A 26,905-nucleotide genomic window follows, 5' to 3' on the forward strand; every position below is an offset into this window, starting at 1 on the left:
ATGTGTTGCAAGAGAGAAGTTATAACTGATTCAGACCAACCATCATCCCGTTGTGTATTAGCTGATCCAACTGCCAGGTCCTCGATACCATGGAAAAAAGGAGATGAAGGGTGAAATTAGCAAGGAACAGCCCTTTCTAGTGCTCCTAGTGAAGTTCAGTGCACTGTTTTTCAGATGGTAGTTGTACCAGCTGTGTAGATTTGCTGCAATTTACAGCGATGCCCCGTTTTTGTTATAGTCACAGGCAAGGCTTATCAGGGCTTCTCACTGCAATGCCTGAGAACAAATCATCTCAGTTGAAAAGGGATCTTTATAAGTTTGCTCTTTATTAATGACCTCAATAGTCCCTACTGATACAAACTGGCCACAGAGATCCAATATCCTCCTTCTAACTGGCCACATGGAAATGCAGCTGATTGGTGGAGCAGCATAATGAGTAACCACATCTGAACAAAGTTTTCCACTATGCGGCCTTGGTAGTGAGATCAAACACTAGGCTCAAATAAATGCAGACTTGGAGAATGTAATCTGCCAGACAGGGATGCAACGACAAGCCATGCAGTGGCTTTTAGTGCACAAGCAAGTTCCCAGAGCAGACTTCATCAGAGAAATCAATTCCTGCCTGGCTTTGACAGTGGATGGGGTACCACAGGAGTCTGGCAGGAGATGGGGTTACAGTACAGAGATTTTTTTTTTTAAATGAGAGGTACCCAACATATGTCTTTGTGTATTTGGCCCTGTGTTTTTAAGGCAGAATGTAAAAAGTAGTATCAATTTCATCTTTTACATGGACTGAATTTGCATCAGTTGTATTGTAAACATGGTCAATCACCCTATTTGAGTTGCTAACCAAATGGGGCAGAAGAAATAGGTGGTATACCTGAAGCGCTCGAGAGAGCTAGGAGCTAGTGTTGCTATTTTTGCTATACAGATGGTACATCTAGGGCCAATGGCATTGATGAGTAAGGAGCCAGTGTCAGTGGCATAGTATGGAAATATGCAATCTGGCACAGCATTGTCCTTGTGAAGGCAATTCATCAGTAACACCACTTCTCTTCACGCCTTTCCCTCATTTTGCTGTGGGAATGGGATCTGTTCAGCAGTGGGTGGAAAACATCTGTCTCACAAAGTTTTTGCATCCTTAGAAACCACAGTCTCAGCAATTCCTGGATGACAAGAAACAACAACTTCATTTCTGTCTCTGTCCAATTTCACAGCTAGAGCCCACAAAATCTTATCAGCATGATTAAGTGTGCTGACTTCTGTAGTCATGCAAGTAAGGGTTCCCAGGATCTCTCTCTCTTTTCCTTACTTGAAGAAGCTGCAAGTAAAGGACTTCTTTTCCCAGCTGAGTTTTGTCACAAACTTTGTTTTTTTCATTTTAGGTAAGCATACTGGTAGTACGTCACTTCTTTTGTAATGCCACAGAGAATCCCTTCTAGACTCATTTTCTTTGCTGAGTCAGTTTTTCAGCCTTCATTAGGACACAGAATGAAGGAAGCTTTCTCCTGCTCAGCCCAAAAGACCCCATCTTTCTCAGTTCTCCTGTACTCTCTTGGGGATTTTTTACACAAGCTTCCTTTTGCCATGCCTCTAGTACAGCTGAGAGTATGTGCTACAATAAAGAAAGCAACATCTGAAAAGCCTTGGAATTACCCCATCTACACCTTCAGCATCTAATGATACTCACTAGCTTAATTAATCTGCTCAATGTTGAGGGATTTGGTCTCAGAGAGTACAGGAATTAAACTCAGACACGGACGCAACCACTGGAGGGAATGAGCAAGGAGAAGAGAAACCAATACTGACACATCCTGCCTCCGCAGTTGCTACCAACACTATGTGTCTCACCAGTCTTCATGTTAATGCCAAGGGATTTTTGGGGCAGGTGAGAAGGAGGCCAGGGGATCTGAGAGGGAAGGCTGCAGCAGCACTGTGCAAATGCTATGCCTTCGTCACACTTGGAAGGTTAATGAGAAAGGAGGACAGAGTAAAGTTTTTGTAAAGCTCTGAAAAACCCAGTGGTTTTTAATTTCTTTTATGACTGTGAAGTAACTAAGGCTATTATAGTGTTAGTCCTTTCTGAAAGGCCATAAATCATAACAACTTAATGTATTATATCAAATTAGGAACTATGGGTCGAGGACAAAGTTGTTAAAATGTTGATGGATTTGGGAAATAAATAGCTGTGTCTGCACTGGGACAAGTAATATTTACATAGACAAATGAAATGCTGAGTTCAGGATTAAACAGTTTTCAGTAATAATTTTCCAATAAGTAGAGAAATATTTCAGAGACTACAACTGCTGCTATATCCATCTGATATATCCAAATGATCTTCAGGCAATTCATAACCTAAGTCTCATTTCAGTTTCTGTAACGCGAAGAAAAATTACTCAGGAATGGAAAAAATGATTGTTTAGATTCCACAAAACTTGAGTTACTTATGCTGAGTGTCATCATCAAATTCCATAATAAGAAAGATAGTTATATGTAGTCCTGGATGGATATTTCTCATAGGCTTTGTGTCTTCTTTGACTTGTGAAATGAATCAGAAAACAACATGGGATTTGAAAAGCACAAGCTGATCTGTCATTTTCTTCCCAGACACCTTTTTACTTTATCCACCCAGACTGGATATTGATGGGGAAAAAGAAGGGAACAGATAAAAACCTACACTTCTTCTGTTTCTACTTTGAAGTGTAGGAAAAGAATCGGTCGGTCATTCCTCAGATTGTAGATACTATCAGCGAATTCTGTTTGCTCTTATAAAGCACATAGAGGGCTTGCCATTATACAGTAGCACTGCAAACCAGAATTTTGAGGAAGAGATACTTTGAGGGACAATAATCATATTCTGAAATAAAGTGACATCTTTTAATTTCACATTCTTATTCAAGAGCAGCCACACATGCTTTGTTATGTTAGCATGTAGAAATTCATGTCCAGGCATTAGAGCATGATAGGATGAGATCTGGAGTCTTAGATCAGTTTTCCATCGAGCACCCAAAGCAAGATCTGCCTCCTACGACCATAAACGAGCTGGTGGTTCTGCTCTGCACATGCAGCCTCTCTGTACTTAGTTACACAACTCAGCAAACAAAGCAAGCTGTATGCAGATAGGAAAGCTAACAAGGCTGAGTACCCAGGATCTGGGAATTGGTATGCACAGCACTTCCAGCATGTCCAGGACACCAGGATGCACATTCTTGCATGGGAGCCCAGTGAACTTACAAGACCTTCCAGACGCTGGGTCTTGGAGCACTGTGTTGGCCCAGAAACAAGACAAATACACGAGGGAAGATCAGAGTAATGAAAACAAACAAACAAATAAAAACCCATTAAAATGAGTAGTTGCTTCACCTCTTCCTTCCCCAGACCTAGACCAAGTTATAAGATCTGCAGCTCTACCTAACATTCTGAAATTTTTCTGGTTCCTCCTCTTAGTGAAAGGCATTTCAGAGCAGTTTTCCTGGCATGGGCTCACTCCTTATCCCCTGCTTGACCTCCTCTGAATTTGTTTTGAGACGATCCATTTTCTTTAAGTCAGCGCAGCGAGCGGATACCACAAACTGGACTTTACCCCTTCCTGTGCTCTGTTTTTCAGAGGTGATGTCACCCTCTCTGTAATGCTCTCCTTCCTCAGTAGACACCACAAAGACCACAATTCCCATGAAGATCATACATCTCGTAGCCCAGCAGCACTTGGGGAATTCAGAGTGCCTCTCATGCCCATTAGACCATCAAGTGAACACAGTCACTGTGTTTTTGTCCATGTTGTTTTTTGCATTGGGCTGCCAAAATTAATTTTGAGAATTTTAAGCTCAAATGGAGGGTGAAAGACTTGCTAGTAGAGTTCCTGGCTCTCTAGATAGTGTTATACCTGTTTACATTACTAGTAACATAAGACTATGGATTCTAAAAGAAAAATATCATGGACACATGCCCACAAACTATAGCCAGAGAGAGTGCTGTCAAATCCTGTTTTTTTCATGGGAGTCCCTGTTTTCCAGTGCAATAGGAAGTCTGAAAATTGAAATCTTTACCTTATCAGGAAACAAGGATATGCTGGAGGGTCTCCAATGACACATTTCCACGTGTATTTCTGTCCTTATCCTTTCCGCATGTACATCTTTCCTCCTCCACAATCAGCCCTGAGCTCCTGCACTAATGCAGATGTCCATGCAGAGCCAGGGAATCCATGAATTTTGTGTATCTACATCCTTCCCCCATTCTACCACATGATAGAAATTTGTTTTAAAACATTCACTAAACTGATTATGCAGCATAGCTACTCCTCTAGATAAAAGATTTTTGGAGCAAGGTCGTTGACTGATATTTAGTCGAGTGTATGACTATTATAAATTTCTGTGTTAATACTTGGACTGCTCTGAAACACAAGCTTTTCAATCAGTAGCACTCTTAGTTGGAATTATAGAAGTATGTAGGCCAGAGCTCCTATGTTTGTAATGTTCATTTGTTTTTACAGGTGCAAAGGGCCAGGTCTTGAAGGCTGTCCAAATGGGTGAGTATTTCATTTGCTACAATTAATGGCAGAGCTGGAAAGAATGCATGCATGTTTACATTCTGCGAGGCTGGGCCTTAGGTCTTCAGCTCTGTACAGGGAAGTGACAGCTTAAAGCAGGCTCAGACCTATAAAAATGGTTTAAAGAACTGAGAAATATTGCTACTGGCAGAAGACTTCAAAATCTTGTTCTGCTTAGCCTTTTTTTGTCAAGGCGAGACTTGGAATCTGTTACTGGACAACAAAAAGAGGGGATGGAAAAGGAAAGGATGAAGGACAGAGAGAGAGAGAGAGATTTAGGATTTATGTAGTTACCTGCATTACAGAGGACTCAGACACACAGAGGGCCTGTGATCTGTACATCTCCAACCGTTCTGTTCCCAGATGGATGCTCATTTGTCACACTAGATCTTATATTACACTGTTCGGCCTCATGACATGCTCAAGGTCATGCAACAAGCAAACAGGCTTCTTTTGCTGAAGGAGAGGGATTTCGTTTCTTCCCACAGTCATGCTATGGCAAGACAAATTCAACCTAGAAGTAATGCTAAAAAGTGACTGCATTTAATGGGAATCCCTGGGGCAACTTAGAAAAAAGCTGGCATGGGTATCTAAGTACAAACCAAAAAAACAATCTTGGAAACCAGGTTCTTCTTTTCAACTTAAATTAAAAATTACCAAGGCTCTAATAAAAAGGTAGCAAACTATACATACAACGGGGATGGCACAGACATTTGTACTTGGGAGGGCAGATCATCTCACGTTCAGCGTGACTCTTACAGCCCCTCCAGTAATGATGAGATGTCAGCCTCATTGCAGATATCACAACTGCTTATGCCTTCCCAGATCTCCTCCTCTCCACGTGTTTTGTGTGTCTGATCACATGCAGGCTGCCCATAGCTGGAGTACATAGGCATCACAGATTTGATGCTCATGTGCTTGGTGGGTTTGTCAGAGAGAGAAGAAATCCCTTCTCTTAAGCTACAAGGATCAATTCCAATTGCGAGTTTGAGAACAGAGTGAAGATTTTGAACAGATTACTGGATGAGAAACTTAAAAATACAGATGCCCAAGAAATCTGAAAATGTCAAGTAGGCTCTTTGTGGTTGTCCAGAACATGTGTTTGATCAAAACCTAAGGCTTCATGCAGCCTCTATAGGGCTTCTTTAAAATCTTACACCTAAGAATTTTTTTCTCTTTCTGGATCTCCTTCTGTGTTGCAGCTCCAAAATTCCATCTATCGCAGCTGGTGTTGTCGGAGGTCTCCTGTGCCTGGTGGTGGTTGGATTGGGCATCGGCCTTTACTTACGGAGACGCCACATCGTCAGAAAGCGGACCCTGCGCCGGCTGCTGCAGGAGAGGGAGGTGAGCGCTGCTGGCACGGCTGCAACACTCACTGCTTTATTTGGGGCAACAGGAGCCATCCTGCTTTTCCCAGAGAATTAAAGCTCCACACTTCAGCTATCCCTTGGCTTGGAAAACACAGTGTCTGCCATGCTACCCAGAAAAGAGGCGGTGTGCATCTATTACCTTCTCAGTTAATCTCAAATCTGATCCCTCTGGATATAATTTTCAAAAGATTTTAAAAGATGTCTCAATCCCAAGGAATAGTTATTGAGATTATCTACTCGGAAAAAAAACTATACCTTCAGGGTGAGGTGCAATGTGTTTGCTGATCCATACCACCCTGCTATGTAGACCTTCAGCCTAAAATCACATGTCCCTTCAGACAAGCCTTGAGGCTCCTGTGGCAGCTTGAAGTGCTTTTGAAATTTTTACCCCCTTGATCAGGTGCATGCCTGATCCTGCAGAAAAAAAGGAGATCAGGGAAAGAAATTGAGGAAGTATTTATGTCTTGTCTTTGGTTTGTTTTTAGCACAAAAAGCCCTCAAAGCCATCAAAGTGAATGGTTCACCCTGTTGGGCATGAACAAGGTTTCTACACTGCTTTTTCATTTTGCATGGCTTTGTGCGCATTATAGCATCACCCTCTGGGTACCTCATGTATAAAACAGTAAAATTCCTTATCCTGGTTTGAAGCTGCTCTTTTATGATCAGCCCCCTTCTCTTTCTAGTCCAGTCCTAGTAAATAATTAGCAAATTGTTTTTAATATTCTCCTAAAATCCCAGTTGCAGCTTCCTTCAGTACTTGCTGGATTTGCAGAGTCAGCTACTAAAATCCTTAAAAAAAAACCTGTCCTGTTTTTCAGTGCACTACATAACTATATTTTTTACATACCACTATATTCCACAGTTGTGATAGTAGAGTTCAGTTTGTGCTCAGCTCATATTGTACCCTCTGGACTCCTCAAAATGAGGATATTTCATCACAACAGAAAGATTGCTGACCCACTAAAATAAGATTGAATCTAGCTGAATATGGTTTCATTCAAAGGAAAGGCAAAAGGAAAAACAATAAGGGAAAAAGCTGACTTATGCATCATAAAAGTGTTAAATACCTTTGTTTGGAGAGCATTTGCTATAAGAGCCTATTTGCTATAAGGCTTAGATCAAATTTTGAAAAAATTATTAGCCAATTCAACATCTTTTTTCTTGAGGAAAGAATCACTGTCAGAATTTCAATTGCTGCTTGTACACCCTGTGGTCTGGGGGAACCACTGGTACCATGGGAATTTCATCCAGTTAAACAAGAGCAGACCTGAAAGGTTGCAGGTGATTCTTGCCCATTATTTTAAACATTTTAATAATGTATTCAGAAGTTCAAAAAAAAAAAAATCTCCTTTAGGATCTGCTGCAATTACATTATTTTTCATGCTGTGTTTTAAGGCTTTGAAGTCCAAATCTCCATTTGAGTAGTTACATTCCTTCATTCTTCTTCAAAATGGCAGTCACCACTCTGTGATTTTTGGAGCAATTTTAGATGTTTATTCCTGTGAGTCAGAGCAGAGCTATCCTCCCATAAACTTCACAGGAAATAAAATGTTCATTATTTTAAAGGAAGGATTTATTTGCTTCCCAAAATTGTTCAACCTTCTAGACTGTATATCCTTCTAACATCATCTTCTGTCTGCACCAGCTTGTCGAACCACTGACACCCAGCGGGGAGGCACCAAACCAGGCTCATCTGAGAATTTTAAAGGAAACAGAATTTAAAAAGGTCAAAGTTTTAGGCTCTGGAGCTTTTGGCACTGTTTATAAGGTAAGATCACCATGTTCCTCTTTTCCTTTCCATCTTACTCCCTCATGCAGAAGCCACTCAAACAAAGTATGAAATGGAAGCTCTTACCACTGAGTAGGGGTCTTTTTAACTAGATTTTGTAGCATATATCTATTGAGTGGTAGAAAGATGACTCAATCATCATTAGCTGAGTTATGAATTGGGTAACAGGAGAAGATTTACATAAGGTGTTGCCAAAGCCACATTGCTGAACCTGGAAAGCAAAGATCTTGATTTGAAAACTACCACAGTCAAATACACCATATTGAGAATATTAAGAAAAAAAAATAAATGCATTTTGGTCAGCTTAGTGCTAAGCCATTTTTATGTGTCATCTGGGATCTTGTCTTTGTAATTTTCAATCGCTCTTTTGTTAGAACTGACTCAGATGTGTTGAAGTGTCTACACACCTTCAGTTGTGTAGGTCCACAAGGTATTTTTTCTCTTGGTGTTTATTTATCCCTTGTGTTTCTTCATCAGGTTCCATTTTTCTGTGCTCCTCCTTTTATCAGGATATGTGTTTCAGGCTTTGCCAGTAGTACTGAAACTGTAGATTGATATATCTCTTTATAAAGCTCTGTATTCTGAAGCAGACTTCCAGCTATGACTAGAAACTTCAGGGCCACGAAAAGATGTGCACCTACATTGCTGGGTGCTTCAACAGCATGTCCTCACAGTGCCAGGCTGTTGACCTGCCACCTAACTGGCCTCCTGATACTACAGATGTAGAGCACTGTACCACCTGGACATAGAGTTCTCTGCCACTGCATAGGACTGGACTGTTTGTACAGGATAGATACCATCTTGTTTGAATGAAAAAATGCTCATTCTTTTCATCCCATGATTTATAAATTGGAAGTGGCAAGGTTTTGCACATGCAGTTGCTGTGATGCTCTAATTAATTAGATTTCTATCTACAAAAGATGTTCTTTATGTATCTCTTGGGCTATTTGTACAGGGACAGTAATGAACATGTTTATTCAAAAAAATATAGTAGAGGTGACTGAAAGAGAAATACCACCGCATTAACAGGATTTTTTAGCCATACATTTTTTAGCCATATTTTTGTTGTTTGCCATGTCTTCCTATTGCTCAGAACATGCAAGTCTACTCAGAAGATGTAAAATATATATAACTGTGAGAATTAACCTGTTAGATATGAGACTGAATAACTCTTTGTACTTCTTTTGGTAGGGACTTTGGATCCCAGAAGGGGAGAAGGTTAAAATTCCTGTTGCTATTAAAGAGTTGAGAGAGGCTACATCACCAAAAGCCAACAAGGAAATACTTGATGTAAGTTTTCACGTTTGTTTTCTCAAGTGGTCTGTGGATTTTCTTCTCTAACAACTAAAGGGGTTTCAGGATTTTGTATGGGAAGAAATATTTTGCACCCTAAACTGAATTCTCTGTCTAGAAGTACTGTGCTTTGCAGCCCAGTCTGTGAAGTGTCTCACAGTCCAAATACAGGTTTTATACTCCTGGGGTAGCAGGGAGGAGATCAGGAACATACATTTACCGCTAATTCTTTTTTCTTTATTCTGATATTTCAGGCCTTAAACTGTAGCATTCATTGCCATTATCGTGCTACAGCTAAAGCAAATAACAACAGACCTAATGATTTCTGAATGCTGACACTGCAGATTGGCATAAGATAGTTGCGTGGTTACATAGGATTAAATTAACTATAAATCCAAAATTAAAAAAAAAAATCCCATCTGTGTGATTTCTCTGCCATAAAACACAAGAAATTATCTTACTTTCTGAAAGAGGCTTGGGAATTTTATTTTCTTGTTTGGGTATAGCTCATCGCTTCAGAAAACAAGGAAAAAGACTATAGAACACTGATTTAGGAATTCATAAATATGTGAATTTACAACAAGTGAGGTAGAGTCCTAAATACAAGGTTCCCTGAACTTGGAATGGATGAAAATCTCTAAATAGAAAACCTTAAAGCCATGGAACATACAGCACCAGGGATATATAAATTTATATAAAAGGAAAGGAAAATGATGAGCGTGGAGAGGAGCACTCAGATGTCCAGTGTAACTTCAGATTTCCTGTGCTGTGGTAAGTCCTAATCAACAAAAAAAGTGTATCTGTCTGTCCTATCCCTGGTATATCCCAAATGGACCTGTTTGTCTGGAAGCAATGGTGGTGTTAACCAAACACACAAATTCTTCAGCCATGGGAAAAAACTATGGATTTTTAAAATTTTGGTAGGAACTGAATTTAGTTGGATTTTTTTTTTTTAAATCCAGTTTTGTCCAGCTAATAACACCTCAAGTAGGGAAGGTTCATGTCAAATGCTTGAAGCTGGCAAAGATCTTAACAAAAAGACAATTCTGGTAGTGAGAAGTCTCAGGATAAATGGCTGAGAACAAACCACCACTTGTGCTACTTACAGTAATAAAGCACATTAGATTTTTCAAGTCACCCTGCAAAATAATAGGTGGTCCATTTCAGAAATCCATACAGGAAGCAATATCCATCCTGATTTCAGTTTAGCTAGACTCCAGACCAGTCTCAGCCTTTCCCCAGGTCCTTACCCATGTGGCCCTCATCCCTGCCCCTTGCCTGCCTGTGAGCAGGCTAGGGTCCCTCCCTTCTTTGGCATTCCCTGCATTGAGGAGCTGGCAGAGATGCTGTTCAACATCTCTGAGATCTGCCCCTCATTTTGCTCTTCACAGTGATAAAGAGTATAACACTGTTCACAAAGGATGCTTTAGACTTAACTGCATTACATTTCTGTATCCTGAAGGAAGGATTAGTGAACAAGCCTACCATACTTCATCCTACCTTCAGCAGATCAAGTTAGTCACAGGACAGAACAGGAGGTGCAGGGACTGTGTGCTTTTCAGTGGTATCAAAGTACTTTCTCCTTTAAAAGAAGTTTCTGTAGCATATCCCCACATAATCTTTTCATTTGAATTAAGATGCTTAACAAAAAGCTTTTGCTTTTTCAATCCTGTTCATTTTGTAGATTATTTGGTTGGTGGAATTCATTCTATATTTCAGAAAAAAATTTTAAAAATACAAAAAAGAAGTCAGGGAGGTGACTCCAAAAGCTCTTCTCAAAACAGATTTTTGCTATACAACCAATTTTTCAGGGTCACTGGAACCTCAGGGATAATCATGTCCAATTAAAGATGATTTGTCTTACAGAAACACACTAGGTATAGAACAAGCACAGCAGCTTCAGCCCTTATAATCCAGTCAAGCTCTTGCTGACTTTGTTAGGGTAGGGCTAATTCAGAAGATTGTTGTTGAATACCAAGCATACTTGGAGCAGGTCAGAGCGAACCAAAGAGATTTCCAAGATAAACAGTTGAAACAAAGGCCCACTTTAATGTCTTGGGCTACTTAGAGGAACCCACAACCACACAATAGCTCCCTTCTGCTCCCTTTGAGGAGGCAGTGGCCTATTTTGCTTTACAGTATCAAATGTAAGAGGCAGTGTCAACACTTGGACGCTCTCCGAAAGCTGTGTGGCCCATACGCCCACCCCGCTCTTTCAGCTTCCCAGTTCTCAGCCCCCGGGTCAGCCCCATGTGGACTGTGCAGCAGATGGGCAGTGAGAAAAGCTCTGACTCTGCAGACTTCCCCCCACCCTGTCTCACTGAAATGAATACAATATGGATTTGAATCTCAACAGGAAGCAAGGGAAAAAACAGGCATCCTTCCTCATTATGACAGCTCAGTTTAGAAGCATAGGGAAATAAAGTTCTTTTGGTCTCTGCTTACATCTGAGCATTGGATAACAAATTTGCAAGATTCTCTAAAAAATGCTGCCACAAATATCTACACAGCTGAATAGCATATTGTGTTCTTACTTTATCTTTCCTCAAGCTAGCCCATATAATCAGTGCTGTTCATGGCAGAGGGTTATTTTTCAAGGACCTGCCGACATGCAGTAGGTTGAGGAGCACTTACGCAGCTGTGCTAGAGATCGTCTTTAACCTGCCTGCCTGGAGGCCACTTTCATCCCAGGGGCTCCAAAACAAGGATACCAAATGCGGAATTAGCACCTCAGAAGAACCTGCATTACGTCATGTTTTGCCTAGGCTGGCATGTTAAACAACAATACCAAGACCAGAAAGTATTGCTTAAGAATTGGAGTTGCTTATTTCTTGAACGTCATTGCTTTAATAACTTTGTTTAATAATAGTTCTTAGCAGCTATACAGCTATGTGGAGTGCTTGTTAGATGATGAGTAAAGTGCTATGGTATTTCTTCTCTTAAGCTCTTAGAAAGAGCAGATTTGCTCCTTTCCTTGCCCCAGTAGTGTCTTCACTATTATTTTACGCTTTGAGGGGCTACTAGCCTGAATTGCCAAAGGATGATTATTTGGTGTTACTCCAGATGCTGTTAGGATGCTGACCCACTCACTTTATGGGAAAATTCCCATTTATTTCCCCTTGTATTGCTTTTCCTCTAAAATATCCAGAAGTGACAGACTGTAAATCAAACACAAAGTTAGTTAAAGAAACCAAATAACTGCAGCTCTAATTTTTTCCCCCAATTGGAATCCATTTTTTGAGCTGGCACTTGACAGTGGATTTCACTATAAATATAGATCTCAAATTTCAACCATAAGTAGTTTTTGCACACAAAATCATATAGTCAGGAATTTTTACCTGATGACCATGTATTCGGTGTGTCTGGAGTCTAGTGCATCAGCCTCTGAAAGTGTCTCTCCCTTCCTAAAAAAGAACAAAAGAAAAGGAGGTACCTTGGATAGATACCTTAGCTAAGTATCTAAAGCTACACAGGGTGAAGCCAGATTTGAAAAAGGAGTTTTTCACATATTTGTGAAACTAAGACCCGAAATTCCAGTTGACCAAAGGGTCTATTATGCTTGGGCTTCCACATTGTAAGTACTTTCCTTAGATAATCTACATTGCTATATGAGTGTAAAAGACCTTTTCCAAATTGGGACAATATTTTCACTGGTGTTACTTAAAGACACATATTCAAGTTTCTAAACTGATTATGAATCTGTTTGGTTTGACATGGACTGAAGAATAACATCATCAAGAATAATATGGTCTCTTAAAAAATGAAACTGTCAGTCATGTTCTAGATGACAACTTTGACTTTCTAAGTTAGTACTAACCTTGACAGAGGAGCAGAAGTCTCAAAAATACTGATTTCCAGTCAGTTTTGTGAAAAGATCTGTAGAGGAAAAAAAGCCATATGACAAATGTTCACAAAATGTGTTGCCCTTGCAATTAGGTGCTCCAAATGGTGAAATCCCGTCAGCTCCCAGCTGATGTTCAATTTATTAGGTCTTCCTAGGTCTGTTAAGTTTTAATCCCCCCAGGATTTTATGTTCAGTGTTTACTTAGTGTACCAGTAGTGGGAGACTGGCTCTTCTGTTGCATCTCACTGATGATTCAGTGTTAAAAATCTGGACATTGAACTAAATGGAAAATACTTGGTCCACAGAGTGGGAAATATATGTATTTTGTATGTGATATGAGGCACTGAGTTTGCATATAATATTTTGGCAACCTCTTGAATGACCAACTTATTTTAAACTCCCTCCAAATATTTGTATCATGGCAGAGAGAGTGTTTCACATTGCTTTTTTCCTTTATTCTCAGGAAGCTTATGTGATGGCTAGCGTTGACAATCCTCATGTGTGCCGCTTGTTGGGAATCTGCCTCACTTCTACTGTTCAGCTCATCACACAGCTGATGCCTTATGGCTGCCTCCTGGATTACATCCGAGAGCACAAGGACAACATCGGCTCCCAGTACCTTCTCAACTGGTGTGTGCAGATTGCAAAGGTAAGCGGACAGCACACCTCCAGATCAGCTAAAACTCAGAGATCTGACAGCATGTAATGTATTTATTTACTTACCTGTCTCCGTAAATCTTTCTGTTTCATCACCTGGATCCTAGATATCCTATACATGACAGTAAGTGGTTACTTTGTCTTAAACAATTTACCATCTTCATGCTGATGAGCAAACTTGAACTGTTCTTCAGAATGCTCCTGTTAATAATATTATCACCAAAACATTTATATCCAAACCAAACACCTGCTATTGAAATAATAATGTGGTCCTAATGTGATGCAACACAGAGGCAGGGAAGGGAATAGAATTTGGCAATTTCCATAGCAAAATGCTCCTTCCCTCAGTGAGTTTCTTTGGGCTGTGTCACAGGACAGTGATGTTGTTGAATACACCTTTTTTGTGTGCCTTGTAGAATTTCAGGCTGAAATCTCTGAGGCCTGAGATCAAACTGCTGATTATTGAATACCAGCTCCATTCTTGTACAGGCTGGCTGTGACCGAGAGACACTCAGGCATCCCAGAGCTGTAATTTATAGGCACTGAGTTGGTGTCTGTAATCTAACTGCAATGGCCGTAAAGTACTTATTGTCATACCTGGTACTGTTTGCCAAAGAGCAGCAAAGGAGACTGAAGTACAGCCTTTAGCTCTTAGCAGCAATATGCTGTATTTCAATGGTAGTTAGCCATTTGCAAGCGTGGAAGAATGGAGCAAAAAACTAACTGCAGTTTGTCAAACATCCATCATATGAGATGCCAGTGTCCACAAAGCCTGGCTACTTTAATGCTGCTTATTTCGGGAATGCTGGTCTGCAGGCTAACCACACACTTAAAACCTTATCGGTCCCTTGAGACCTTGTATACATCCCAGACTCGCCCAGCCATGGTTTGCTTTGAGGAAACATGCTGAAGACCTCAGAAACGTATCCACCAAAAGTCCACTGAGCACATTTTTCATCTCAGCGTGTGTGTGCTTTTTTACATCACATTCTACAACAAGTGAATTTTTAATTTATTTGTCCACCCAGAGTGAGAGCTGCGTTTTTTTGACTCTTTTGCTCTCTTGTTTAAAATCAATTACTGCTCTGTCCTGGTTTCAGCCCCTTTGGAGGATTAGCTGGAGGCCACATTTCCCTCTTCCTCCTCCTTCTTCTCCTTTTTAATCTTTAAGGTGGCAAAATCAGTCCCCAAATGGATCCTTGGGGTATCACTTGCCCAAAAGGTTGCCATTCACAATTGTTAGCTTCTATTTGATTTTTTCATGTCAGTTCAACATTTGCCCATAGCAACCTCTACCCTCGCCAGCGATGCCTGACCTTCAAAATACTCCTTTGTGCTGTTCAACACTGAAGTTCTCCTCAAAGCACTCGTAAATCATTCATATGGCTTTTTCCCACCAATGTGTCTGGTGTTACTGTTCTGATAAAATCGTGCCAGATTTTTGGGCATTCTCTGACTCTTTAAAAATGTACTTTTGAGGGGGAAAAAAATTGCCACAAATATATGTCTGGTAAGTAACCAGCAGGAGGCAAGTTCCCTGGGAAGTTTATTTTTGTTTCTGTTTTCACAGCTTTGAAATAAGTTTTCTTTTCATCTTCTACAAACATTATTTTCACTGAGGTATGGAGTCCTCTCTTTCAGACAAGATGTTATGACAGAGCATAGACTCTCCATGTGCAGAAACACTGTTGAAGGAACTCTTGGAACACATAGGTCTCATGCCTAATGATGGAAAAATGGTTTAAACCCCAGGCCTGCACACAGTTAAAGATCTGCTGAACTTTCTAGACAAGCAGTTCAACATCTTCCGTGTAAGGTTATGCATGTGCACAAGCCTTTCAGCCAACAGCGTCTTAAACAGCTTAGTGTGAAACCGATACCCTGCTTTTCAGCAGCTCTGAGTCTTATTAGTCTCTGCGCCAACTCATGTTTAGCAGGAAATTTTTTGTCCTACTGGGGCTAGATTACGGGATTATTAGGTTTTTTAAGACGGCCTGTTTTCTGTCAGCAGCTCAAGAGTTTTTATTTGAAGAGCTCTGCTCGCTAAAGATCTATTTGTGTAAATTAATGCACGCTACATAGTGGCACTGGGCCAGTTTGTTTGGGTGGTTTGTTTTGGCAGCATCAGCAGTACACGGGTGAAGTTCTGCTCAGGGACTTGGATGGAGGATTCGATGGTGGTCCGGGTTAGCAGTGGGCTTAAGAAGCGGGTGGAGGCTGGAAGGCAGTTATTCCCTCCAGTCCTCTGCCATCACATCAACGTGATCATTTTGGTGTTAGCTTTGTAGGTTAAAAGTAATGTTTTATTAACTCTCTTCGTAAAAACATAAGCGCATAAGCTACTGCTAGCAGAAACCTATGGACTGGGAATAATTGTGGGGTTTGGAAAAGATATTGCAGGAAACTTGGAAGTCATGAACATTTTTTTATTCCATGTACCAAGAGGGAAAGGGGAATAATCTCTGTAGTCAGAAACACAGCTCTTAAATTTACACTTTTGAAGTCAAACTGGCACAATTAGTCATATTCTTCCTCCAGAGGCAGTTGTACCAAAAAAGCACATATGCTGTGGCGAAACCAGGCTAATCGTGGGAGGCAGTGAAACTGGAAGAACTCGCCTCTTTCAAAGAGGACTTGTAAATGGATGTAACTCTGAGTTCAGACATAAAATGATGATTTTTTTTTTAAATTTTTTATTTTTCACCTGTGCGGTGGGCATTGTTAGCAGGGAGAAGACAGAGTACACTGTCATAAGACTCAGTATCAGCAGCTTTGAATGATTGTCTAAACACTGTCTGTAGGTTTGGGCTGCATATATATGGAAGGTGGTAGTTCAGCTCTGTACTGTGCTCTCCTGGAGTCACTGGGGTTGCACAAGTGCAGCTGAAAGAAGAATTTATCCCCTTTTTTTTAAGTTCCGTCCTGATTTTGTATTTCTTGAGCTAAATCCCAAAGGAACCACATCTCCTGCTATTATATACTATACCCACTACTGTCTATTTTTCCTTCATCTCTCTGCCAGTGCATGGACCCACAAGAAGATTCCTGGAAGGTAACAGTTATTTCTCCATGTAACTGTGCAAGCACTCATCCTCACCCTGCAATAAACATTATGTAAATTGAAATAGCTAGCCTTTTTCTGGAAGTGGGATAGGTTACCATGTGTTTACAGTGGTGTGCATAGTTACCAGAGAGCAGCTGAAGTTTGGTGACTTATTTGTGGGTCCAGACTCAAAGTGTGTGATGCCTACCAACAGTGTGTCGTATTGTAGGGAATGAACTATTTGGAGGAACGTCGCCTGGTGCACCGTGACCTTGCTGCCAGGAATGTCCTTGTTAAGACTCCTCAACACGTGAAAATCACGGACTTCGGGCTGGCAAAGCTGCTTGGTGCCGATGAGAAGGAGTATCACGCTGAGGGAGGCAAGGTAAAGCACATCAGAGAATCAACTGCTGTGCAATCGCTAGAGCCTGTGCTTCCACACAAGCCTTAAACAAAGGGAAAAAAATGGGAGTGTGTTTTTCATAGCACTCAGCTGCCATCTCAGCATGCTGCCTTTGAAGCCTGTGGAAGTCCTCTGAAATCAGCCGAAGCAGCGTCAGGCCAGTGGGACTGCAGTGGGAGCAGAGGTAGCAGAGCAGTGAATGCTTTTGAAATTCCCACTCAGAATGTCTGGGAAAAAGTAAGATTATTTAAAAAAAAAAAGGCTGAATTCATCAGTGTAGCCAAGACCAATAAGACTGTGCAGTTTATAAAGAGAAAGGGAATGCTGTATATTTATAGCAGAAGAAAGACCTGTCAGACTTGGTTCAACACGCCTTCATGTTGTACTACGTGCTGATGGAGGGAATGTGTCCTGCTGAGAAATTAAAGAGAAGCTGCTTGCAAATATTACAGCAACCATAAATAGAAACCATATGGGTGTAGATCATTCTTTGTCATGTAGCCTAAGATTGGATTTGTGTCCTGTTATGACAGAAGATTTAACAAGTAGTTATTTGACTGTTAAAAATGTTGTAAAACTATTTTGTAAGAGATATTTCTCATATGTCTAATACTACACACATTCCCAGGTTCATCATAATATATGAAAATAATAATAATAAAGGGACTCAAAAGTTGCCTGCTCTACCATTCAGATAGCTGTGTTAGTTGATTGGTTGGTTGTTTTTTTCCTTCCTTGATTTACATACCACCTGGTGGTAAATATCACTGGTAAATTTTGGATCAGTCTCTTAAGGATTCTTTGTGAATTTTCCTAGGTTCCAATTAAATGGATGGCCTTGGAGTCAATTTTACACCGAATTTACACTCATCAAAGTGATGTCTGGAGTTATGGTGAGTTTAAAAGTAGCTACAGTTCTTGCAGATGGGTTGGAAAATTGCAGGATTTGCTAGTGACTCTACACTGGCCTTTTTGCATTCTACTGTGAGAAGAACGAGAGATCAGATACATAAACTTTGGGCTGAAATTACCTATCCAACAAAGTAAAATTCCCATGAAACTGCATGTTAGTGAGTGAGGTGTAAGAAGTTTTGCAGAATATGCTTTCAGGTAATGAGCCCTCCCCTGAATAGGGCTGCAGGTAAGAGACTCTGGTCCGTTTGCTGAAGTTCTGCTGATGGTTTTCTTCAGCAGCTTCACGTGAAGTATAACGGACCTGATAATAAAAGCCACATAACTAGAAGGAGGACGTAAAAACATTGGCAACACTGTCAGTCAGCGTCTAATAACTCTGTGGGCTAAAAAGGTTGTGCTGTCCTGGTATTGAGAGGACAATGCTAAAAGGGAAGGAAAGTGATAACCTCCTTAGAGAATTTATTTTGTATCTGGTGTAATTCATAAGCTAGCATGAAAAAAAGGAGTGGAAAGGAAACTTTTCAAAGCAGTGTATTGCAAAATTTTCCCCCCATTAGCTCTTATATTCCTGGAAAATATTTAATGCAGATGGTCAGATCCTGTGTCCTTTTAAAAGAAGTACAGCCTCGGGTCCTCTTAATCCATTTATGTATCTTGGCATCCAAAATCTTGTTTTGTATCCTAAGCTACTAGACAATCACAACAGCTACATCACAAGAGTCCATGGTATGTCAGCAAATGACGCTGTGGCAGCTGGTTTGCACATCTTTCAAAAACTGCTTTTGCTTGTCTCCAAAGAGATTGTTTTCAAACAAAAAGACAACTTTCATTTTTAAAACCACTTGCTCAGTTGGAATCAGTAACCTTTATTTCCTTTCTGTGGGGCTGGGAAGTTTGTGGAATGTTCAACGCTAAGATATTAGCTGAGATTGAAAAAAAAAAAGGGGGGGAAAAAGCAAATCCTTAAAGGAAAGCAGAATGATTTCAACCTGTTATATTAGTCTCTCTTTAAAATCGTGGCAGAAAATGTTTTCTCTGGTTAGGGTTCTGGCAATGCAGTGCTTCCAGGAGAGCCCTCTCTTCTTGCCACCTCTCTGCACCCATGCCAAGCAGCCTAGCTCCTGGCAAAGTTGCTCTCATGGTTTTCTCTTCCCGCTCTGCAGGTGTGACAGTTTGGGAGCTGATGACATTTGGGTCCAAGCCATATGATGGGATCCCTGCCAGTGAGATCTCCTCTGTCCTGGAGAAGGGCGAGCGTTTGCCGCAGCCCCCAATCTGTACCATCGATGTGTACATGATCATGGTCAAATGTGAGTTTGCATTTCAGGTTGTGGGTGCTCATCTAAGCTGAATAAGTAACACAGTTGCCTTTGTTAGGTTGCATTTGTGTGTGCTGTGTTCTTGGTAATGGCACAGAAGTAGGGTTATGTAAAAAGAGTGGTGACACTAGAGTGTGTTCCCGCACCTTGAGCTTTGCTTAGGAGCATGGAATATGATTTCATGAGTCATTAATTCAACCAACTAATGTTTTTTTCACCATTCACACCACTGGCTGATATTGTCAATTATTTTAAACTGATATGGTCAGGCAGTATAAATTAGCATAACACCAACCACTTTACCTGATCCTCTGTTTTTGTATGTCTAGAAAATAAAATGAACACTGCCTTCTCCTCCAGGCTCATCCTTAGCTCAGTAATATGCCTTCTTCTGCAACCACATGTGTGGATTATGTCCGTTTACTAAAGGAATGCCAGAAGCACAGGCAACACCCTAATGGCAGATACACATAAGGGTCCAGAGTTCCTCCTCCAGTTTCTTCCTCGTTTTTGGATGGCCCCTTTTTGGCACGTAGCTGTTGCAGCAAAGTAGCTCAAGAGCAGAAAGTCTCTGAAGCACTTTTTGGACACTTAACGGCACATCAAAGAGCTTCTGGACCTCTAACCCCCTTTCCATCTATATCACCTGCTAAAATGTCAGATTATTACCTGGCTTCCCACGCATCTCTAGGCCATAACTGCTGCATCCCTGCCCACTGCTGTGAGGATGCTGATAAGCAGCCTACTAGGTGGCATTTAAGACCTTCTCACTGGAGCAACATATACCTGTTCTGAAATTGGAGCCATGCTACTACGAATCCTCCGTAGGTGCAGCAATTTTTGGGAACCCTGGAGCATCCACATGTCACTGTGTTGGAACAGGCACCACACAAGGTGACCCTGATCCCATGCTCAACAGGGCAGGCAAGAAATGGATGCAGGTGTGTGCACCTAGCCTGGAAGCTGCCCAGACCCCAAAACAGTGTACTAGAAACTCCTCCTCAGAGATGCTGAACCCTGCTGACACCTCATCCCACTGCCTTTCCGTAGGGTTAGTCCAGATGTAGAAAGGAGGAATTTTTACAGGCACCTAATCAGTTACCTGTTGCTTTTAAAACATAACCAATAGAGTGTCCCCATCTGCTTTCATACTGTTGCAGTGAATTTTAAATGCAAGAGTGTTACGATCTGGGGTTTGAGCCTTCCTTCTGGCACAGGGCTCAGTTGCACATCTTTCACTGCTCTGATCACCCCATGTTTGCAGGCTACAGCGCAGACCCTGTTGAAGCTGTGCCATTTTGTCTAAAGGAATACAGGAATCCCAGTTACCTGTTTTATAAACAGAAAGTATAGGCTGAAATGTTCAAAGTTATTGCACAATAATTACTATGTTTTTAATTTAGGAAACAGCATTTAAATGTAGGCAACTCAAAGTGAGAAACAGTAGATGCTACTCCTGCAAGAACAGCAAACTTCCAAATGCTTCACTCTGTCTAAAAGCAAGAAGCTTTTCTTGAATTATCAGGAGATATATTTCTAGCATGGTAAAATGTCACTGAAAATTATGAGATTTTGTCTAATGCAGATTTCAGATGACATGTTAGCACTTCATTTCTCCACTACTATGGATAAGGTGTTTCTTCTGAGTTCCTCTAGACACACTAAGCTTGACTTTTGTTGGTTTTAATTTTAAACACAAGAGTCTCCAGATCAGCTTATCTGTGAGTTGACGACAGAAAATGTGGGTTTCCTAACTAATATCACATGTAAACCCACCAGTATCTATATTCTAAATCTCTTCTACCATTGATCCACAGTAAGCTATAGGACTGCTTTTTGTTTGAGTCTGTTTACTAATTAAATACAGCTTAGATATAGTTAATTTCAAAATGTCCTCAGTGAGGATGTTTTGAATTTTAGAAGACATCTGGTACAGAAGGAGGCTTCTGCTGTAGGCTTCCCAGGACTCCATGAAGCAGTGCAGTGACTGTCAGACAGTCAAATCATGGTACTTCTGCAGGCACCCACTGATGTTTTTTTGCTTTCTCTCCTTCAAGAGCATTTTTAAAGCAGACTTAATTTGCATTATCCCTCAGGTGGGACCTGCTGCCCACATGGAGGTAGGCCAGCAGGAGAGAAGACAGGCTCAGCCTGCAGCTTTTCCAACACGGGGTTTTCTTACCTCCTTTCTTGTTCCCAAAACTCCCAAGATCTGCATTTTAAATGCTGAAATTCACACCAGTGGCTGGTGAATGAACTTTTTATGGTGGTCCCTTAGGGGTAGCTTCTTTCTTTGTTCCACGCATGGCACTGCTCTTTTTGCTGTTACATTTTGTTTTAAACTCTGTGTTTGATCACCAAAACAACTTTATTTGCACATTGCTTTCCCTCCAGGTTGGATGATCGATGCAGACAGCCGTCCCAAGTTCCGTGAACTGATAGCCGAATTCTCGAAAATGGCTCGTGACCCTCCACGCTATCTCGTCATACAGGTACTAACCACAGTGGTGGGAAGATGTCTGATGAGCATTTAATATGAAGCCCAAAATTATTAGTAATGCATATGAAAACATATAATACTGATAACTTAAGGCCACATTTATTGTTGCTTTCCAGGTCTTAACACATTCAGCTATAACCACAAACAAAATGTCAAGACTGGTCACTATTTTCTTAGTATTGGTCCCAGTCTAGGACCAGCAACAGTCTATACTGCAGTTGTGAGAGGAAAACAAGAGTTTGATCCTCTTCAAAATGTATCTATTTTACAGCAGCTTGGACAGAGATTGCAGGCCCAAGTTCCCCTAAACTCTGAGTAAATTTGGTTATATGCATAGATCCAGGTTTTGCATCTTGGGCCTCTTACTTTGTCTCACAGAGAAGGGAATAACAAGGGCTTGAAAGGAGTCTGCAAGTCCTCTCCAATGCTGACTTTTTTCCACAGGGAGATGATAGGATGCACCTACCCAGCCCTACGGACTCCAAGTTTTATCGCACCCTAATGGAGGAGGAGGACATGGAAGATATAGTGGATGCGGATGAGTATCTTGTGCCACACCAGGGCTTTTTCAACAGCCCTTCGACATCCCGCACTCCCCTCTTGAGTTCATTGGTATGAAACTTTTCCACTGTGGAAACATGATAAGCAATTTTAAGAGTGAACTGCTTCTCATAATGTCTGTATTTTCTTTCTCTGTCTTTTAAGAGTGCTACTAGCAACAACTCTGCTACAACCTGCATTGACAGGAATGGGGTAAGTGGAATGACCTTTAAAAAAGGAGTAACTCCTCCTGTGTGGATCAACTTCTGCAAAACAGTTCCTTTACTATTGTTTTTCTCTACTTCACCTAGCAGGGGCACCCTGTGCGGGAAGACAGTTTTGTCCAGAGGTATAGCTCAGACCCAACAGGTGCTTTCTTGGAGGACAGCATAGATGACAGCTTCCTGCCAGCCCCAGGTGAGTACCTCTCCCTGTGTTTCCATCTCATGGCCACTCATTCACAAGCCTTTTGGTTGTAAATATAATCATTGCCCTTCCTTTTTTACAGGAAGCAATTCAAATGCTTGCTACCTTTCTTTGCTTAGCAAACAGAGGTGGAAAAGTGCACACCTATCCTTTTCTTAGACTTTATCTGGCTGCTTCTGCCCATTTCTCATTTCAGTTCCCTCACAAGCCAGGTTCCTTATGTTTGCTGTATGTGCCATCTAGCCAGGGAGTTTGCATGTGTGGTTATATGTTTAAATCTTTCTACTTGAGAAAATATCCTCTACAAAATGGGTTTCATCCCCTAAATCATTTCAGCAATATAAACAGCTTTATGGCAGTTTCATTGCTTTCAGAAGTGGATTCACAGAAGGCAGTTTATGGTTTCACATAGACTTACAGCGTAGGTGATCAGAAAGCGAGCCAGCAAGCACTGAGGGGGATGAGGATGCGTTACACATTCATGATGCTTTGTGTCCTTGAAAAATCCCAACCAACCTTTCCAAGAATATGCCATAGCTAAAAAGGGTGAAAGGTCCTGCGAGGAATGGCATTGAAGTGAAATGTGGAGTCACTGTATTTTCTGGTCATTTTTGTCATCTCCAAACATTTTTTCTAGAGAAACAGCTTCTGGCAGCTAAGCTCCCAGACTGCCATTTCAGAACACTATCTGGGACATAGCCACCCACACGTCACTAAAATCTGCAGTAGCTATCTCACTGTCTCGTGGTCCAAGCCATCTTTCTGCTGGTTTGCAAACAACATTCTCGAAGGTGAACCTCAGGGCAGAGCATTTGGTGCATTTGGTGCCACGGAATGGCAGTTCCTGCCTTTGGCCCTTTTCCACTTGGGAAAGTTCAGTGATGTGCTGTGAGCGAAGAGCAAGTGGCGGCTGGGTTGAAACTACATGTCAGGGGACGCAAATGGCTGCATTAGTTTTATGTTTTCATTTTCTTATTTTTATTTTCTTTTTATTCTAGAGTATGTAAACCAGTTGGTGCCCAAGAAAGCATCTGCCTCAGCAGTCCAGAATCCAATCTACAACAACTTCTCTCTCACAGCAAACTCAAAGGTCCCCACAGACTCCAGCTACCAGAATTCACACAGCACAGCTGTGGACAACCCCGAGTATCTCAACACTAACCAGTCTCCACTGGCAAAGACCGTCTTTGAAAGTTCTCCTTACTGGATCCAGGCAGGCAACCACCAAATAAACCTGGACAATCCTGACTACCAGCAGGACTTCTTACCGAACGAAACCAAACCTAATGGTCTCTTGAAAGTTCCTGCAGCAGAAAACCCAGAGTACTTGAGGGTAGCAGCACCAAAAAGTGACTACATTGAAGCCTCGGCGTGACCATGGAGAATTTCTTCTTGCAGCAGCAAGGCAAGCCAGACTCTTAAGTGAACTATCTGGCTGTTGCAAGAATGGACTCTGGCTCAGAGCAAATGGCAACTGCAATGCACCAATAAGCACACTTCTCCTTTTCGGCATGGGGGCTGAAACTGCAAATCCCATCTGATGGCAGTTTGGGTCTTTTCTTGCCCATTTCCATGAAATAACTGAGGCCCATAGCCTGCACTCGGACGTTTGTTGGGATGGAGCAGGATCTTCCTGGACTGAAGAAATATGGATGCATTTCTTTCATTTTCAAATGGTAGCATGGTAAAAAGCCACTCTGGGATGAACTTGAGAGCTGTACACATTGTACAGTCAAATTCCTTTCTACAGTCTGTATTTTTATAAATGTTTCTAACAGAACTTTTGGATCTTTTACAAAATCAGATGCTTGTACTGCTGTTCTGCTATGTGGTGCTCAGATCACCAGCAGGAAAAAAAATATTACCAATAGTTTTCCAAAACTCCTGGAACCGAAACTGTTATTCCAAACCACTGAATTTTTACAAATTGGCTCCATATACTGCCTTTTGGCCCAAAGGTGAGAAGTGCACCTAAGGGAGGTGAGAGCAATTCTTCCCAGGGCAGTATGGATTGGATTGCTCCGGAGGAAACTTAGCACAAGGAGCAAAGTGGCACAATGCATCACCTGCTAACCACTACTGCTAAGAACTGACAGAAGGAACTCACCTCAAGTCAGCTTTGAATCATACATGATTCTAAAGTGCTCACTAGTCTGTTTTCTAATGGTCAAACCCAAGACATTTTTTTTTCTGATCCCTTATGCAGCTGTCAAGTTGTCAAAATGCCTTTCTTCTTCAACAAAACTGTTAAAGATGTTGCCGTAACTGAAAAATGAAGTGTCAAATAATGTTTAACGGACCTTAATTAAATGTCAAGGAAATGCAAATGGTGGCAAATTGGAACATTCACGAGACAGACTGGAAGAACTATACTAAATTAGACTTGACTAGGGCAAGAAACACAGGTAGCTCTAGCCAAGCAGTTTTATTTCCCTTCTTAAAGGGCAGAAATCATTTTCCCTTATACATGTGGCAAAGAAAAGGCGTATATAAGTGTTACACTTCAAGGCAGAATACTGCCAATTGCTGTTCCACACTGGGGCAGAGGCTGGGGCTGGTTACATGTCCCTTTGGGGTTACATATCCTGGCAATGCAGGAGGAGCAGTGAGAATGAATTAAGGAAAAAATAATCCAGAGCGATGGAATATATTATCTCCCTCTTCTAAAACATAGGGCTGCCTACTACTTCTTTAAAATACACAGCATCGTCTTCTGGTTATCAGTGTGGTATAGGCAGGCGAGGCAAGGCTAAGATTTTAGCTTGACAGTATAAATCAATCACAGCAGCAAAAGCAACTACTCTTTCCAGTGACCCATAAAATTATTCCATCATTAACATTTCTTATGAGCATAGGAGGAGTAAAGTGCCTAAAGTGTGAATTTAGTCAGTCATTTAGATGCATCCCACCAGCAACTTGGCAGTGCTATTTTAATCAAACCACTAGATCAGAAGGCAAATGCTCATTTTGGGACAAAGGCCCTTAACTAGTTGAATGTTGGCAACTTGCTTGAGGGTAGCATAAGCAGCTGACTTGCAGAGGATCTGTAGTCTATATTAAGTAGCAAGATAGAGTCAAATTTATGCTGCTGCTGTGGTTTGAATGCAGCAGTCTGTGTTTCAGTCTAAGGATTGCATCTGAAGTCCAAGATCAAGCAGCAAATCCATAGAACACTCTTTTTACAGATTTATTGAGGGAAGGAGAAGAACAGTCATGTGGAATGACCCTTTTTGTAAGTAACATGGTGTAAAATGCATTAACAGCTTGCCGGTGTACAGTGACTCATGGGCCACACTGCAGTCTAGCATAAAGCAGCATACTGATCTCTTCTCTGGGGTGACCAGTGACAGGACCCAAGGAAATGGCCTGAATTTGTGTCACAGGAGGTTTAGGTTGGATATTAGAAAAAGGTTCTTCACCCAGAGAGTGGTCAGGCACTAGAACAGGCTCCCCAGGGAAGTGGTCACAGCACCAAGCCCGACAGAGTTCAAGAAGCTTTTGGATGATACTCTCAGGCACATGGTATGACTCTTGGGGATGGTCCTGTGCAGGGCGAGGAGTTGGACTGGATGATCCTTGTGAGTCTCTTCCAACTCAGCACATTCTGTGATTCTGTGATACTGGACAGAATCCAAAGATGGTCCTCTTTGGTAGGTGTGTCTCACCATGACCAAGCCCCAGGCATAGCGGTCTGGAGGATGCAATGTTTGACTTTGATTATTAGTGGCTTGTATTTAAAACACTAACCAAAATTCAGTTCCCATGTCCAATTAGCAGCAGATTTCTCCTTGCATTCCTGAGAGCAGATTTGTTGTGTTGCTCTCACAAGCGTGCAACATGTATGCACAGGCATTGCTGCTGTTCTCCACCCACCGCCTTGGGAGAAATGTACATAAAACTAAAAAAAGACCTTAACAGAATTCACAGATAATTTTTCAATTTGCTAAAGCTGCTATGTCTCCAAGCAGAACACTAGAAAATCACACAATGCATGTTCTCCCACAGAATCTTCTGAACACTATTGCACGAAGGAATTTATTGATGTTTTGTTTTAATCTGTTAGCTAAAACAAGAAAGCCACTAAGCAGTATCAATATGTATCCACCAGCATTATGTAGCATGAAAATTATTTAATAGAGGTTAATACACTTGCCCATTAAAACAATTTAGGAGGGATTCAGTAGCAATTCCTTGCTAGAAACAAGGAGATTAATCTAAAAATTAAGCAATGTAAGTTTAAAAGAGCATCACATTTTGAAT

At 41.2% G+C, this 26,905-nt stretch overlaps 1 protein-coding gene across 2 annotated transcripts in view; it reads left to right on the plus strand.

Moving 5' to 3' along the window:
• The window catches only part of EGFR (epidermal growth factor receptor), a 156,888-nt gene extending 130,809 nt beyond the window's left edge, over nucleotides 1-26,079 (plus strand). The window contains exons 16-28 of one of the 2 annotated variants that reach the window (XM_027655882.1): nucleotides 4,490-4,525; nucleotides 5,749-5,890; nucleotides 7,562-7,684; nucleotides 8,897-8,995; nucleotides 13,306-13,491; nucleotides 16,772-16,927; nucleotides 17,763-17,838; nucleotides 19,024-19,170; nucleotides 21,574-21,671; nucleotides 22,124-22,291; nucleotides 22,385-22,432; nucleotides 22,531-22,636; nucleotides 23,644-26,079. In XM_027655882.1, coding sequence (XP_027511683.1) covers nucleotides 4,490-4,525; nucleotides 5,749-5,890; nucleotides 7,562-7,684; nucleotides 8,897-8,995; nucleotides 13,306-13,491; nucleotides 16,772-16,927; nucleotides 17,763-17,838; nucleotides 19,024-19,170; nucleotides 21,574-21,671; nucleotides 22,124-22,291; nucleotides 22,385-22,432; nucleotides 22,531-22,636; nucleotides 23,644-24,020 — 1,762 coding nt within the window. In that variant the 3' untranslated portion in view covers nucleotides 24,021-26,079. The remainder of the gene's footprint in view (nucleotides 1-4,489; nucleotides 4,526-5,748; nucleotides 5,891-7,561; nucleotides 7,685-8,896; nucleotides 8,996-13,305; nucleotides 13,492-16,771; nucleotides 16,928-17,762; nucleotides 17,839-19,023; nucleotides 19,171-21,573; nucleotides 21,672-22,123; nucleotides 22,292-22,384; nucleotides 22,433-22,530; nucleotides 22,637-23,643) is intronic. The other variant, XM_027655883.1, reaches the window with a different exon arrangement.
• The last annotated feature ends 826 nt before the right edge of the window (nucleotides 26,080-26,905 follow it).

This window comes from Corapipo altera, unplaced genomic scaffold (genome assembly GCF_003945725.1).
Source record: "Corapipo altera isolate COAL_440 unplaced genomic scaffold, ASM394572v1 59, whole genome shotgun sequence".
In the NCBI taxonomy this organism is placed as follows: domain Eukaryota; kingdom Metazoa; phylum Chordata; class Aves; order Passeriformes; family Pipridae; genus Corapipo; species Corapipo altera.